Source organism: Nanorana parkeri, unplaced genomic scaffold (genome assembly GCF_000935625.1).
Source record: "Nanorana parkeri isolate BGI_ZX_2015 unplaced genomic scaffold, ASM93562v1 scaffold748, whole genome shotgun sequence".
NCBI lineage: Eukaryota > Metazoa > Chordata > Amphibia > Anura > Dicroglossidae > Nanorana > Nanorana parkeri.
The window spans coordinates 89,584-103,346 of NW_017307016.1; the positions used below are offsets into that span (position 1 = coordinate 89,584).

The following is a 13,763-nucleotide window of genomic DNA, read 5'->3' on the forward strand; positions in this document are numbered from 1 at the left end:
CTCTGTAGTCGGCGTGCCCTCTCTGTAGTCGGCGTGCCCTCTCTGTAGTCGGCGTGCCCTCTCTGTAGTCGGCGTGCCCTCTCTGTAGTCGGCGTGCCCTCTCTGTAGTCGGCGTGCCCTCTCTGTAGTCGGCGTGCCCTCTCTGTAGTCGGCGTGCCCTCTCTGTAGTCGGCGTGCCCTCTCTGTAGTCGGCGTGCCCTCTCTGTAGTCGGCGTGCCCTCTCTGTAGTCGGCGTGCCCTCTCTGTAGTCGGCGTGCCCTCTGTGTAGTCGGCGTGCCCTCTGTGTAGTCGGCGTGCCCTCTGTGTAGTCGGCGTGCCCTCTGTGTAGTCGGCGTGCCCTCTCTGTAGTCGGCGTGCCCTCTCTGTAGTCGGCGTGCCCTCTCTGTAGTCGGCGTGCCCTCTCTGTAGTCCGCGTGCCCTCTCTGTAGTCCGCGTGCCCTCTCTTGTTTACAATAGTCAGCGTGACCCCTCTGTAGTCAGCGTGCCCCTTCTGTATACACTTGTCGACCTGCCCTCTCTGTAGTCGGCGTGCCCTCTCTGTAGTCGGCGTGCCCTCTCTGTAGTCAGCGTGCCCTCTCTGTAGTCAGCGTGCCCTCTCTGTAGTCAGCGTGCCCCCTCTGTAGTCAGCGTGCCCTCTCTGTAGTCAGCGTGCCCCCTCTGTAGTCGGCGTGCCCCCTCTGTATACACTCGTTGGCGTGCCCTCTCTGTAGTCAGCGTGCCCTCTCTGTAGTCAGCGTGCCCTCTCTGTAGTCAGCGTGCCCTCTCTGTAGTCAGCGTGACCCCTCTGTATACACTCTGTCAGCGTCCGCCCTCTGTAGTCGGCGTGCCCTCTGTCTGCCTACACCTCTCTGCCACAAGGATGCTCTCTGCATAAACCTACCTGCTGCCAGTCTGCCCTTCTTCTTTACACCACTCTGCTGCCAATCAACCTATGCACTACTTACCACTCTGTTGCAAGTGTGCCCCCCACTTTCATATGTTTGCCGGCTGCCAATGTACCCTCCACTGTACGACTATTTGCCCCCACCCTACCCTCTGCTAAATACTACTTGGCTGCCCCCAACCCCCACGTACAAAACCTTGCTGCCAATCAACAATGATGTACCTACTTTGCTACTGTTCGGGTTTTCCTGTCACTCTTTATTCACACACCGGGGTTGTCACACGTCCGGGATTCACCCGCACAGTCCCAATTTTCAATCTTGTGTCCATCTTTCAGGCCGCCTGAAACCCGGATATAAGATCTCACCCGGACAGGAGCAGCCATTGGCTGAAATAGGGTGCCACAGGCCCTTGTGTTCCACAACTGTAGGGGGCCCAAGACAGGAGTTTGCCAGGGCCACTGGTATTTCATGTGCGGCCTCTCACCCCTCGCCACATTGTGATTGAGGTTCTGTGTCCAGAGCTGTGCCTGGAGCTACTCTCTCTCTCCCCCGGCTGTCTGTCTCCTCGCTCTCTCTCTCCCCCGGCTGGCTGTCTTTCCTCGCTCTCTCTCTCCCCCGGCTGTCTGTCTCCCCCGGCTGTCTGTCTCCTCGCTCTCCCCCGGCTGGCTGTCTTTCCTCGCTCTCTGTCCTTCTGGCTGTCTCTCCTGTTTACTCTCCAGAAAAAAAGACTGCCATGCACCCCTCCAGTGTCCGGGTTTGAAGAAAAGGCGGCTCCCCTAATATAAACAATGAAGAAAGATGGTAAACGCAGAGCAGTCTATAATCAATGATCTGGTTTCAGAGACCGCATACAAGATGGCGCCCAAGAGGAAGGCTGCGACCAAGGCCCAGAGCGCTAAGAGGGGCAAGAAGACCAAGGTGAAGGAGGAGGTGAAGGAGGAGGAGATTCAGGCCCCCGACCGCTTCCAGAGCGCTATACAGGCGCTAAAATCCGCTTCCGGGAAGAAAGGGAAGGCCAAGATAGATACCCCCTGTTGCCTGAGTTCCTGCGAAGGATACGAGGTGAGCCAATCAGAAGAGAGCATTCACACAGACACCCCACCATGTGCAAGTGTAAACATCATAATGAGGACCTGTCATGTCCATCAAATACTATAGCCGACATAAAGGGTTATGGGCTTGTCCACACCGTAAACAGTGCGTTCCAGAGCGGTCAGCTGCTGGAACGCATTGTATCGCATCCTGGCCGGCTTCCTGCGTTCAGGGGCGGGAGTTAGCGTGGCAGTGTATTGAAGTCAATGGCACCGCGGCCACGCTCCCCTCCCGCAGTGAAATCGTCCGTACCAGAAACGTGGGGCAAAACAATGCCTGCGTTCTAGTCCAGGACGATCTGAAACAAATGCTGCACAGTGTGAAGTGCAAGTGTGGAGGTCAGATAGGAGACTGAAGGGGAGGACGGAGATCAGATAGGAGACTGAAGGGAAGGACGGAGGTCAGATAGGAGACTGAAGGGAAGGACGGAGGTCAGATAGAAGACTGAAGGGTAGGACGGAGGTCAGATAGGAGACTGAAGGGGAGGACGGAGGTCAGATAGAAGACTGAAGGGAAGGACGGAGGTCAGATAGAAGACTGAAGGGAAGAACGGAGGTCATATAGAAGACTGAAGGGAAGGACGGAGGTCACATAGAAGACTGAAGGGAAGGACGGAGGTCAGATAGAAGACTGAAGGGAAGGACGGAGGTCACATAGAAGACTGAAGGGAAGGACGGAGGTCGGCTTTAACAATAATGGAAAAAAAATGTCTCAATGGACCCCTTACATGGCCTTTCTCTGCCTCCTCTTCCGCGTCTCTGCTCCCTCCGTCTATTATCACTCCCGGCTGCACCTGACTCTGCACTTGTTGGTCCTTATTTCAGGTCTTGGAGGACTATGACTGTATGCTGAACCAGACAAACATCGGGCACAACAACAACAAATTCTACATCATCCAACTCCTCCACTGCCCTGAGGCTAAGCCACCCCAATACTCCATCTGGAACCGCTGGGGCCGCGTGGTGAGTACCCCCAAATCTCTCAATGACTTCTTGGTTCTGCATAGGAGGTGACTGCCCTCCAAAAACCGCTCTTGGCCTCTAATTTTACCAGGAGATCTCCTGTCATTACAGGGGGAGGTCGGCCAGTCCAAGCTGAGCAATTGCGCCGATATGGCGTCTGCTAAGAAGGATTTTGAGAAGAAGTTTAAGGATAAGACGAAGAACAGCTGGTCGGAGCGGGAGAACTTCACGGCATACCCCGGAAAATACACCATGATCGAGGTGGAGCATGACGATGATGATGAGGACACCGGAGAGGCCATGGTCAAGGTGCGTGGATTTAGAATTGTCACAAAGTGCTGTGATGGATGGTCATTGGTTATATTTCTTCATGGCCCAATCAGTAGCCTGGGGCAGAGCCATGACGCAACAGTTTTGCTTCACCACACTGGAGGTCAGGGATCTTCTTGGGCTTTTGGACCACAAGACTGGCGGACTATAATTACAGATCCTGAGCAGGTAAAATGAATGTTCATATATATCTATAGCTATATCTATATAGTTATATAGATATCTATATATACTGTAGATATATATCTATATAGATATATATATCTCAGCCACTAGATGGAGCTAAGGAGCATAGGAAATAAGCATGTATTTCCTATACTCAACAGCTCCATCTAGTGGCCATAATGCAGTATTACATTCCATACAGCCTGAAAAAAATATATATCTAAGAACGTTCATTTTTGCATCTATTCGCACAGAACAAATATTTAAAAAAGTAATAGGACGAATTGCTCTGCTAATTCTTTGTATATAGACCCCAATGTTTTGTCTGTGTTCTTGACTGACCCTTCCAGGCCCTGGTGGCAACCGCTCTACCCATTCCTTGTCCTGGTGTCACGGGGACAGAATATCCCCAATGGTGTCGCAGAGAGTAATAAAAGCCAACAAACAGAACTGTAACGTGGTTGGGGGTCAATAGCAGTTGTCATAATGTGTAAGTCTAGTAGAGTTTCTTCTCGGTTTGCCTTCCATCAGCACCATGATCTCGGTCTCTGCTCTGTCCTCAGGTCTTCTCCACTTCTTCCAGGTCTGACATCTTCTCTGTTTGGCCTTTGGTCAGCCATTGGTGATCTAACTCCTACAACTGGTTCATTCATGCACCATGCTGCACATACATGCACTGCAAGCCATGTATCCCCCAAAAAATGAAAGCAACAAGGGGAAGCAGTTTTTCTTCTCCATTATCCATGCCTTCTCTGCCTCCTTACCCACACGACCAATCATAGAAGGGGTGATTATATTTGGCTGCCGGTTGGAGATTTGTTTTTGACTTGTTGAACTTTTTTCTATCACAATTTAAAGGAGAACTATGGGGCTTTTCCCCATAGTTCTCCTTAGGGTAACGGGAGGACACAAACTAGCGTCCTCCCGTCACCCTAGGCTCAGTATATAGGGAGCTACAGCTATACTCAGACACCGCAGCTGAAGCGGATCCCGACAATTATGCCGGGATCCGCCCAGCTGCGTGACAGGCAGAGCTAGCTGTCAATCTAGAGGCAGAGCCAGCTGTACCCGCCCCCTCCCCCGTCCGTTCCGCCAGTCAGCGCTGGTGGATCGGAGCGGGGAGGGGAGAATCCAGCCCCTCCCCTGTCACGGCAGAGAGCTGTAACAGGATCGAGAGGTGAGCGAACGCCGGTATGTGTTCGCTCACCTCCCGATCTACTGAGCCGACCTGTGACAGTCTCATTGTCACAGGTCGGCTAGAACTATGAGGTGAGTGAAAAGCACCCCCCATCATAGTTCTCCTTTAATTGACCGAAGAGACGACTTCCATATTTTTTACTGACAGCGAACTTCTATCCCCCCCAGGTGGACACAGTGGACGGTGTGTCTAAGAAGACGAAGCCGTGTTCCCTGGACAAACCCACTCAGGACCTGATGACATTGATCTTCAGCAGTGACATGTTCAAGGAAGCCATGCAGACCATGAATCTGGGTAATTAAAGGATTCCTCCACGAATGAGAATGAGATATTTGGCATTTATGTCACATTGCTGTGCGGAGGGACAGTTTCTGTGTGATGTCTGCCATTCGGTAGTTTTCATTTACAGGAAATAAGCTTTGCGTTTAAGATTATCTTCTCCATTTATACCGGGAATGCCAATACAAATCAAACAAAGGGTTAAAAATAGAGGTAAATCCTATCTGAAGGCCATTTTCAGTGGAAAGGTGCGCAGTGCTGAGGTTGCATAGAGGGAAGGGCAGGTATATGAGCTACATATTAGCCTGAGGCTGATATATAGCCATAAATTGCTCTGGCCCTGCCCCCATGGCTATTAATGTGGAGTTGCCCCCTCATGGTCATTAAAATAAGAAGTTGGCCTCCCTTTGTGGCTACAACATCCTTCACTCTTGTAGGAAGACTTTGCACAAGAATTTTGAGGGTGTCTGTGGGTATTTGTGGCCATTTGTGAGGTCAGGTACTGATGGTGGATGAGAAGACCGGGCTCACAATTAGCTTTCCACTTCATCCCAAAGGTGTCCAGTAGGGTTGAGGTCATGGCTCTGTGCAGGACACTCGAGTTCCTCCACCAAGCTGGTCACACCATGTCTTTATGGAGCTGGCTTTGTACACAGGGGACAGTCATGGAGGAACAGAAAAGGGTCTTCACCAAACTGTGACCACAAGGCTGGAAGAGGACAATTGTCTTCAATGTCTTTGTATGATGGAGGATCAGAATCTTCACTGGAGACACCTGAAGTCCACATACTTTTTGCCATAGGGGTAGGTGTGATGGTGAGGAGTCCACAAACCTTTGGCCATATAGTGTACAGAAGTGACTAGAGTAAGAGATACTGTTATTGCCTTCTATTGGTAATACAAATTTAAACATTTGCCCCAGTGTGGTTAAAAATAATTTTAAGGAGTACAAAGGGAAGAACAAAACTAGACTTGTCTGTAGGAACCACAATGGACTAGCTCTACCGCCGGATATAAATTGTAGAGGGTGCCAAGTAAACGTGAACTGTCTGTGTTCCAGACATAAAGAAGATGCCACTGGGGAAGCTGAGTAAGGCGCAGATAGCAAAGGGCTTCGACGCTCTGGAGGACCTGCAGGCCGCCTTTGACAGAAAGGGCAAAAAGCCAGAGCTGAGTGACCTGTCCTCCCGCTTCTACACCATCATTCCGCACAACTTTGGTCGCCAGACACCCCCGATTATCGACAGCCAGGAAGTCCTGCAAGCCAAGAAGGACATGCTACTGGTACCGGGGTTTATATTTATATACAGACATCTGGTAAGAACTGAAGCTCTGTTGCCCCTGGCCACTAAAATCGGAAAATGGAAAAAGAAGAGCCGGAGACCAAACCTTTGGTGGCTAAGGGGCAACAAAGAACGGTTCCAGAGAGGACCAGTCAGGTTCTACTCAATCTTCCAAATCTAATACACAGGATAATTATCTGTATACAGCCGCTCTCTGTCTTCAATCCTCCGCTCTGAGGTGAAAGGCCAAATCTTGCTGGCCGCATTGTCCCACTCTAAATGCTTCCATTGCCCCATCAGGTCCTGGCAGACATTGAGCTGGCTCAGACTCTACAGGCGGACAAGGTGAAGCAGGAACAGGATTGTAAACTGGAAGAGGTCCCTCACCCCCTGGATGTGGATTATCAGCTCCTGAAGTGTGAGCTTGACTTACTGGATGCTAAATGTGAGGAGTACAAGGTGAGTGTGAGAGAACCTGTCTACTGAGCAAGCACTCAGGGCAATGTGACTTTATAAAACCATTGAGTCCACCATTGCTATGAAGTTCTATCAATACCAATGATGGAAACAAATGATGAACGTTGAGGAGCTGAAGGTTATTGAAGCCTAAATTTTAATATAATTTCCATATGTACGTCATTGATTGGATTAGGATCATTTGCTGCTAAATGGGTTGGTCATGCAGAGGGGCTACTGCCGCAATAAAAGTTCCGGCTCGTCTCTGCATTTAGCAGAGTGCGGTGAATTGGAGTCTACACAAGGGATGATGGGAAAGCCATGGCCTTCTAATAATAGCTTGCAGTGCCAGGCTGCTGCAAACAAAGCGAGCAGAGTTCTGTCTTGTATTAAAAAAGGGAATGTTCTGTAGAGACAAGGAAATCATTTTACCACTTTATAGATCGCTGGTTCGGCCTCATCTGGAGTATGCGGTCCAGTTTTGGTCACCAATCCACAGAAAGGATGTCCTTGAGCTGGAAAGAGTCCAGAGAAGGGCAACTAAACTAATTAAGGGGCTTGAGGACCAAAGCTATGAGACCAGGTTACTAAATTTAAACATGTTCACGCTGGAAGTGAGGATATTAAAGGAGAACTATGGGGCTAGGGCTTTTCCCCATAGTTCTCCATAGGGTAACGGAAGGACACAAACTAGCGCCCTCCCGTCACCCTAGGCTCAGTATACCACAAGCTACTGCCGGGATCCGCCGAGCTGTGTGACTGACAGCTGGTTCTGCCTATCTAGAGGCAGAGCCAGCTGTACCCTCCCCCATCCGTTCCGCCAGTCAGCGCAGGTGGAGCGGGGAGGGGGGAATCCAGCCCCTCCCCTGTCACGGCAGGATCGAGAGGTGAGCGAACACCGGTATGTGTTCGCTCACCTCCCGATCTACTGAGCCGACCTGTGACAGTCTCATTGTCACAGGTCGGCTAGAACTATGAGGTGAGTGGAAATCACTCATCTCATAGTTCTCCTTTTTAAAGGGGGGACATGATTTTGATGTACAAGATGTTCAATGGTGATAACAACATCAGCAATAAACCTTTTACGGTAAACTCCATAACAAGGACTAGAGGCCACCACCTAAAACTGGTGGAGAAAAGATTTAAGCACAAGGGGCGTAGGGGGTTCTTCACAGTCAGAGCGGTCAGGGTCTGGAACTCTCCGCCACAAGCAGTGGTATCAGCTGAGTGTGTGGAATCATTCAAAAAGCATTTGAACAATTTCCTCAGAGACCGCAACATATAAGGATTCAGTTACCCTTAAACAAAAAAAAAGATCACACAGGGACTCGTACACATGCAGAATCACATACACGGAATAGGTAGAACTTGATGGACCTGTGTGTTTATTCAACCTCAAATACTATGTAACTATGTAACTATGTATGCTGTAACTTGTCTTGTATCTCTTTAAGGTGATTGACAAGTATGTGCAGAACACTGGACCCACCTATAGGAAGCTGAAGATCCTCAATGTCTGGCGCGTGGACCGAGACATGGAGGTCGGTCATACTTTACTCTCCGAGTTTGTGTCGTTGGGCTTTTGTTTGCATCACAACTTGTTCTCTTCCCATATAATCCAAATGGAACAAAGAAGCAGCTTAAAGTGACATTAAACACTCAGATTTTTTAACATAAACCAATACTGTAATGTGTGCCTTACTGTAATCCATGGTAGTTTCCCTTCTCTTTGCTGCTCTTCCTTTTAAATCCTCATCTCTTCTCATGCTGGGGGAGAACTTCCCTTTGCAGCTGACTGCCTCTTCCTGTAGTGCTGGCTCAGGTTGTGAACCTTCACACAGACACCATGTATCCATTTCAGAGACAAGGCAGTCTGCTGCAAAACAGAAGTTCTGCACAGCATGAGAAGACATGAGGATTTAAAAGGAAGAGCAGCAAAGAGAAGGGAAACAACCATGGATTACAGTAAGGCGCACATTACAGTATTGGTTTATGTTAAATGTCACTTTAAAGCAAGTTTATCCCCTTCCCGCTGGTTTCCTGCCATGCCCTCTATGAAGTCTAAATGCCGAAGGTGTTTCATGGGTTTCCAGATCATGTGATCATTGTGAATGGTTGTTATGAGTACTAACAGGGGGCGCATGTGATGGGGTGACAAAGCAGGAGACCAATTGGGAGATGAGGCAGAACGATATCACCCTACAACAGGAAGTGCCTGAACAAGGACCTCCATGGTGGGATTATTTTAATGAAAGCTTCCGATTTAATAATCTCATTTTAAAAGTTTTTTTTTTCTCAATCTTAACATGTTAAATCTTCTATGAGATTGTATTGTGACAAGTCCCAGCATGCTCTTCCCCTTCCATTATTTCTTATCTCTGTATCTCTCGTTACTACAGGAGGAAAGACTCAAAGAGCACAAAGACATCGAGAACCGACGCTTGCTGTGGCACGGCACCCAAGTAGCGGTGGTGGCGGCCATTCTGAAAAGCGGCCTGCGCATAATGCCTCATTCAGGAGGGCGCGTGGGCAGAGGGATTTACTTTGCCTCCGAGAACAGTAAATCTGCAGGATACGGTAAGATGGCGGTGCCCGGGGGAATTTAAAGTGAAGCTGCTGCTTTGCCCGTTGAGTGACAGGTTCTCTTTATACCTTTCCACCAACTGATCAGTATTTTTCCCCAGCTGCCCCATTCACTTGGTGGAGTCCCAAGTGTAATACCTGTGCCAGCTCTGTGGTGCTCTTTGGAGGTAGTGAACGAGCTGGCGACCTTAAGTGACGACCTAAATTTAAAAGGAGAACTATGGGGTTAAGGCTTTTCCCCATAGTTCTCCTTAGGGTAACGGGAGGACACAAACTAGCGTCCTCCCGTCACCCCAGGCTCAGTATACCGCGAGCGGTATACTGAGACGCCGACGCTGAAGCGGATCCCAACAATTGTGCCGGGATCCGCCCAGCTGCGTGAGTGACAGCTGGCTCTGCCTATCTAGAGGCAGAGCCAGCTGTAACCGCCCCCTCCCCCAAAGGAATAGAGACGCTGCTCTCTCCCGGAGACATCAAATACAAGGTGCTGTCGGGTGCTCCCCGAAGAAGCACTTCCTGACTCCTAACTACTACGTCCTTAAGATGCTCAAGCAGCCGCACACCGATGAGGTCACTCGGTAACACCAGGTTCCTAAGGCTTGTTGCAGCGCGGTTGTAAGCCTAATAAAGCTGGTTGTATTGAGTGACGTCATCAGTGAGTGGCTGCGTGAGCATCTTGGGACTTGTTGTGCAGTATTCTCCATTTATTTTCTTTCAGCATCTAAGCCCTGATAAAGGGGGAGTGTTGAGCCCCTGAAATGCCTGGTTTTTGTTCTTGAGATGTATAGTGCCAATAAAGATTGACTTGACCTACACTGTATCTGAGGCGCTCTCATTCACCTCACTCTTTAGGCTTCTCCGGGGACCCCCCCAAGGATACCCCGGCTGATAGAAAGTTGCGATCCAGATCTAAAAACCTTATACCACCAGGGTTTGGGTCCAGTGATCCTCAAACACACCTCTGTAGAGGGTCACATGAGGCGGGGGGCCTAGGGCAGCTCTATGTTATTGCAGTACTGATGGTAGAAATAATAATCAGTGGCCGGGGAGAGTCTATCCAACCATTGTATGGCCATCGGCTGCTCTATCCACCATAGTGAGGACTGCAGCTGTGCGCTGATGATGGACTGAAGCCATAACTAAATGTTGCATGGCCGCAGTGTTACCACTGAGCCACTGTCTGGTCATATAGGTACGTGAACTGATGGTGCCACTAATCTCTTTTCTCGTAGTCGGCTGCACTTCGAAGTCCCTTGGAATCATGTTCCTGAATGAAGTGGCCCTGGGGCAGGAGTATCACATCACCAGAGATGACTCGTCCTTAAAAAAGGCGCCGGCGGGGTATGACAGTGTCGTGGCACGCGGAATCACAGAGCCAGGTATGGAGAACCATCATCTCTGGTTACCAATTGTATTTATTGTCGCATTTTATAGTGGAGAAAGTACCGCTCCGGGGTCACACTCCATGAGTCTTGCGATCTCTGCCGAAGGGAGGGATCAGAATTCTGATTGGCTCATCTGCAGCAGAGGTCATGTGACCAAATGTGTGACCCTCAGACCAGCAGCTTCTCCAAGACGGTTCTGCATTTCAGAAATATTTCAGACAAATGCAGCCTGCCTAGCAATGCCCGCTCCTCCAGACCGACACCCGCCCATTTTGTTATTTGCATAACTCCTCCCAAGAGCCAGCCCACTGCTTCCATCAGGGCTCTTGAGAGGAGGGTGCTATGATGTTGCATTGGGAAGCACAAAGACCCATGCTGATGGTTTATAATTATATCCTTACATCCATTTTTTTTTCTTATGATCTATTTGTAGACCCCAAGATGGATCACAAGCTGATGTTGGACGGGCGGAAAATCATTGTACCACAAGGACCTCCAAAACCCACACCTAAATTCAAGGACTCGCACTTCTCTCAGAGTGAATACCTCGTCTACAAGGAGAGCCAGGCCCGTATGCGCTACCTGCTGCTCCTGCAGTTCTAGAAGCCGACTCCCGCTGCGCACATCATGCGTCATCTCCAGGCTGTCCAATGATAGAACTCCTCCTTACCAGCTAATGCTTTACAATGTGTGACGCAATGCGACAAAAGTCAGATGAAAGCCAATCAGACAGCAAAGACACAATTCTGGTCCAGGCCTCCAGTGTCCACATACCAGAGTCAAATATTGTTTGAGAAATTGAATTATTGACTGGACCCGGTGGGAAAAATGAATGAATGTAATGTGTTGGAGGAGGTGAGAATCCATGATCTATGGCTGAGCCGGTTCATGGGCTTCACCATCAATATTTCGGAAGAGAACGCCGTGTATATATACTGTATATACATTGTAGAGAAAAAGAAAGAGTTGGGCACCTGTCACTTTAATCTTTTCTATAGGGCTAGGGTGCATAGGATACCCAAAAATAGCAGAATATCCGGCACCGCTTCATAGCAGACCTTAAAGGAGAACTATGGGGTTAGGGCTTTCCCCCATAGTTCTCCTAAGGGTAACGGGAGGACACAACCTAGCGACCTCCCGTCACCCTAAGCTCAGTATATAGGGAGCTACAGCTTGCGGTATACTGAGACGCCGCAGCTGAAAATTATGTCTGGATCCACCCAGCTGCGTGAGTGACAGCTGGCTCTGCCTATCTAGAGGCAGGGCCAGCTGTACCCTCCCCCGTCCGTTACGCCAGTCAGCGCTAGAGGATCGGAGGGGGGAATCCAGTCCCTTCCCTGTCACGGCAGAGAGCTGTGACAGGATCGAGAGGTGAGCGAACGCCGTATGTGTTCTCTCACCTCCCGATCTACTGAGCCGACCTGTGACAGTCTCATTGTCACAGGTCGACTAGAACTATGAGGAGTGAAAATCACCCACCTCATAGTTCTCCTCCTTTAAAACATTGGCCAATGAGGTCTCCATGCAATGTGCAGCAGCTTCTCCCAAGCTCTCCGGGATACTGTTCAGCATAGTAGACTTCTCTAAAGATGTTCCATACAGGAAGCCATATCCCATGGTAACCTTTCCACTAAAGATGTTCTATAAGGGCAACCATCTTCCTTCTCCTTCTGAAGATGCTCCATGTAGAGAGCCATCTTCTTGGATCTTCTACAGATGCTCCATACGGGTAGCCATCTTCCGAATTCCTATAGAGATGCTCCATACATCTTGCCATCTCCCCCAGGTTCTTCTAAAGTTGTTCCATATAGAAAGTCATTGTCCTGGTTCTTCTAAAGATCCTCTACACATCTAGCCATCTTCCATGGAAAATCTTCCTCTGAAGATGCTCCATATAGACGGCCATCTTCCCAGCTCTTCTAAAGATGCCCAAAGCTGGCCTTCATTGTAACATAATCTATAAATGTAGCACTGGAATGTGTTCCATACAGGCAGCCATCTTCCTAATTACTGTAGAGATGCACTATACAGGAATCCATATTCCATGGTAACTTTTCCACTAAAGATGTTCCATATGGAGAGCCATCTTCCTGGTTCTTCCAAAGATGATCCATATGGGTAGCCATCTTCCTAATTACTCTAGAGCCGCTCCACAGGTCCAGCCATCCTCCCAGGTCCTTCAAAAGATGCTCTATATAGGTAGCCATGCAGGGCTGTAGCCACCATGGGGCGCGTGAGGCACTCGCCTCAGACGCAGTTGAGAGGGGGCGCAGCCAGGGCCGGCCTTGCTTCCCCCCCCCCCTGCTGCCATGGCAAGCACAGGGTGCCATGGCAACAGACAGCCATGGCTCAGCAGGGAGAAGAGGAGCAGCACAGGCTCCAGCTTCTTGGATCCCCGCTGCCATCCCCCCGCTAGGAGGCGGGGCACATGACGTCAAATGATGCCGCGCGTGTGTGGCGTTGGGTGACATCACACGTCTGTTGGGGGGGGGGGGGGGCGCACAATTTTCTGTTTTTGCCTCGGGTGCAAAAGGAGCTAGCTACGGCTCTGTAGCCATGTTCCCAACTACTCTAGAGATGCTCCACACATCTAGCCGTCTTCCATGGAAAATCTTCCTCCTGAAGCTCCTCCATACAGGCGGCCATCTTCCCGGTTATTCCCAAGCTGCCTGCAGGTGGCCTTTATTGTGACGTAATCTATAAATGTAGCCGTCAGAATGGATTGTACACATAAAGCATATAAAATCTGGCATTCTCGGTTCGGACCCCAACCCGGGCAATATCTGCATGGAGCTTGTATGTTCTCCCTGTGCTTGTGTCAGACTGTTTCCTCCCACACTCCAAAGACACGCTGGTAGGTTAATAGGCTCCTGACTACATTGGCCTTCGTGTGTGTGAAAGGGCCCCTTAGATTGTAAGCTCCTTGGGGGAAGGACTTATGTGAATGTACGGTATGCAAAGAACTGACATGTGGAGTTATATAAGAGTCGTGACTGTATCTTTTAGATTGTAAGCTCCTCGGAGCAGGCAATGATATAATTGGGTTAGACCTTCTCTGTAAAGCACTATAGAAATATCTGTAATAAATAAATATAGTTTGTTGTTAATGAATATAAATGGCTTGTGAAGGACTCTGAAACCAAACT

General features: G+C 49.5%; 1 protein-coding gene across 2 annotated transcripts; it reads left to right on the forward strand.

Annotated features, from left to right (window-relative positions):
• The first annotated feature begins 1,739 nt into the window (after positions 1 to 1,739).
• Positions 1,740 to 11,296, forward strand: PARP3 (poly(ADP-ribose) polymerase family member 3). Of its 2 annotated transcripts, none has more exons than XM_018564396.1 (10): positions 1,740 to 1,946; positions 2,810 to 2,938; positions 3,050 to 3,247; positions 4,799 to 4,925; positions 5,971 to 6,194; positions 6,494 to 6,652; positions 8,104 to 8,190; positions 9,049 to 9,226; positions 10,465 to 10,611; positions 11,051 to 11,296. In XM_018564396.1, the coding sequence occupies exons 1-10, from the start codon at positions 1,740 to 1,742 to the stop codon at positions 11,218 to 11,220; spliced, it is 1,626 nt and encodes a 541-aa protein (XP_018419898.1). In that variant the 3' UTR covers positions 11,221 to 11,296. The 2 variants fall into 2 exon arrangements, with proteins under 2 accessions (XP_018419898.1, XP_018419897.1); XM_018564395.1 differs by having other exon boundaries at positions 2,801 to 2,938; positions 11,051 to 11,295.
• Positions 11,297 to 13,763: the final 2,467 nt, after the last annotated feature.

What these genes read in the sequence shown, in the direction of transcription:
- PARP3 (XM_018564395.1), top strand. Translation starts at nt 1,740, where the DNA reads ATGGCGCCCAAGAGGAAGGCTGCGACCAAGGCCCAGAGCGCTAAGAGG. An exon ending in CCAAGAAGGACATGCTACTG is followed by an intron (nt 6,195 to 6,493) that starts GTACCGGGGTTT and finishes TTGCCCCATCAG; the next exon opens with GTCCTGGCAGACATTGAGCT. An exon ending in ACGCGGAATCACAGAGCCAG is followed by an intron (nt 10,612 to 11,050) that starts GTATGGAGAACC and finishes ATCTATTTGTAG; the next exon opens with ACCCCAAGATGGATCACAAG.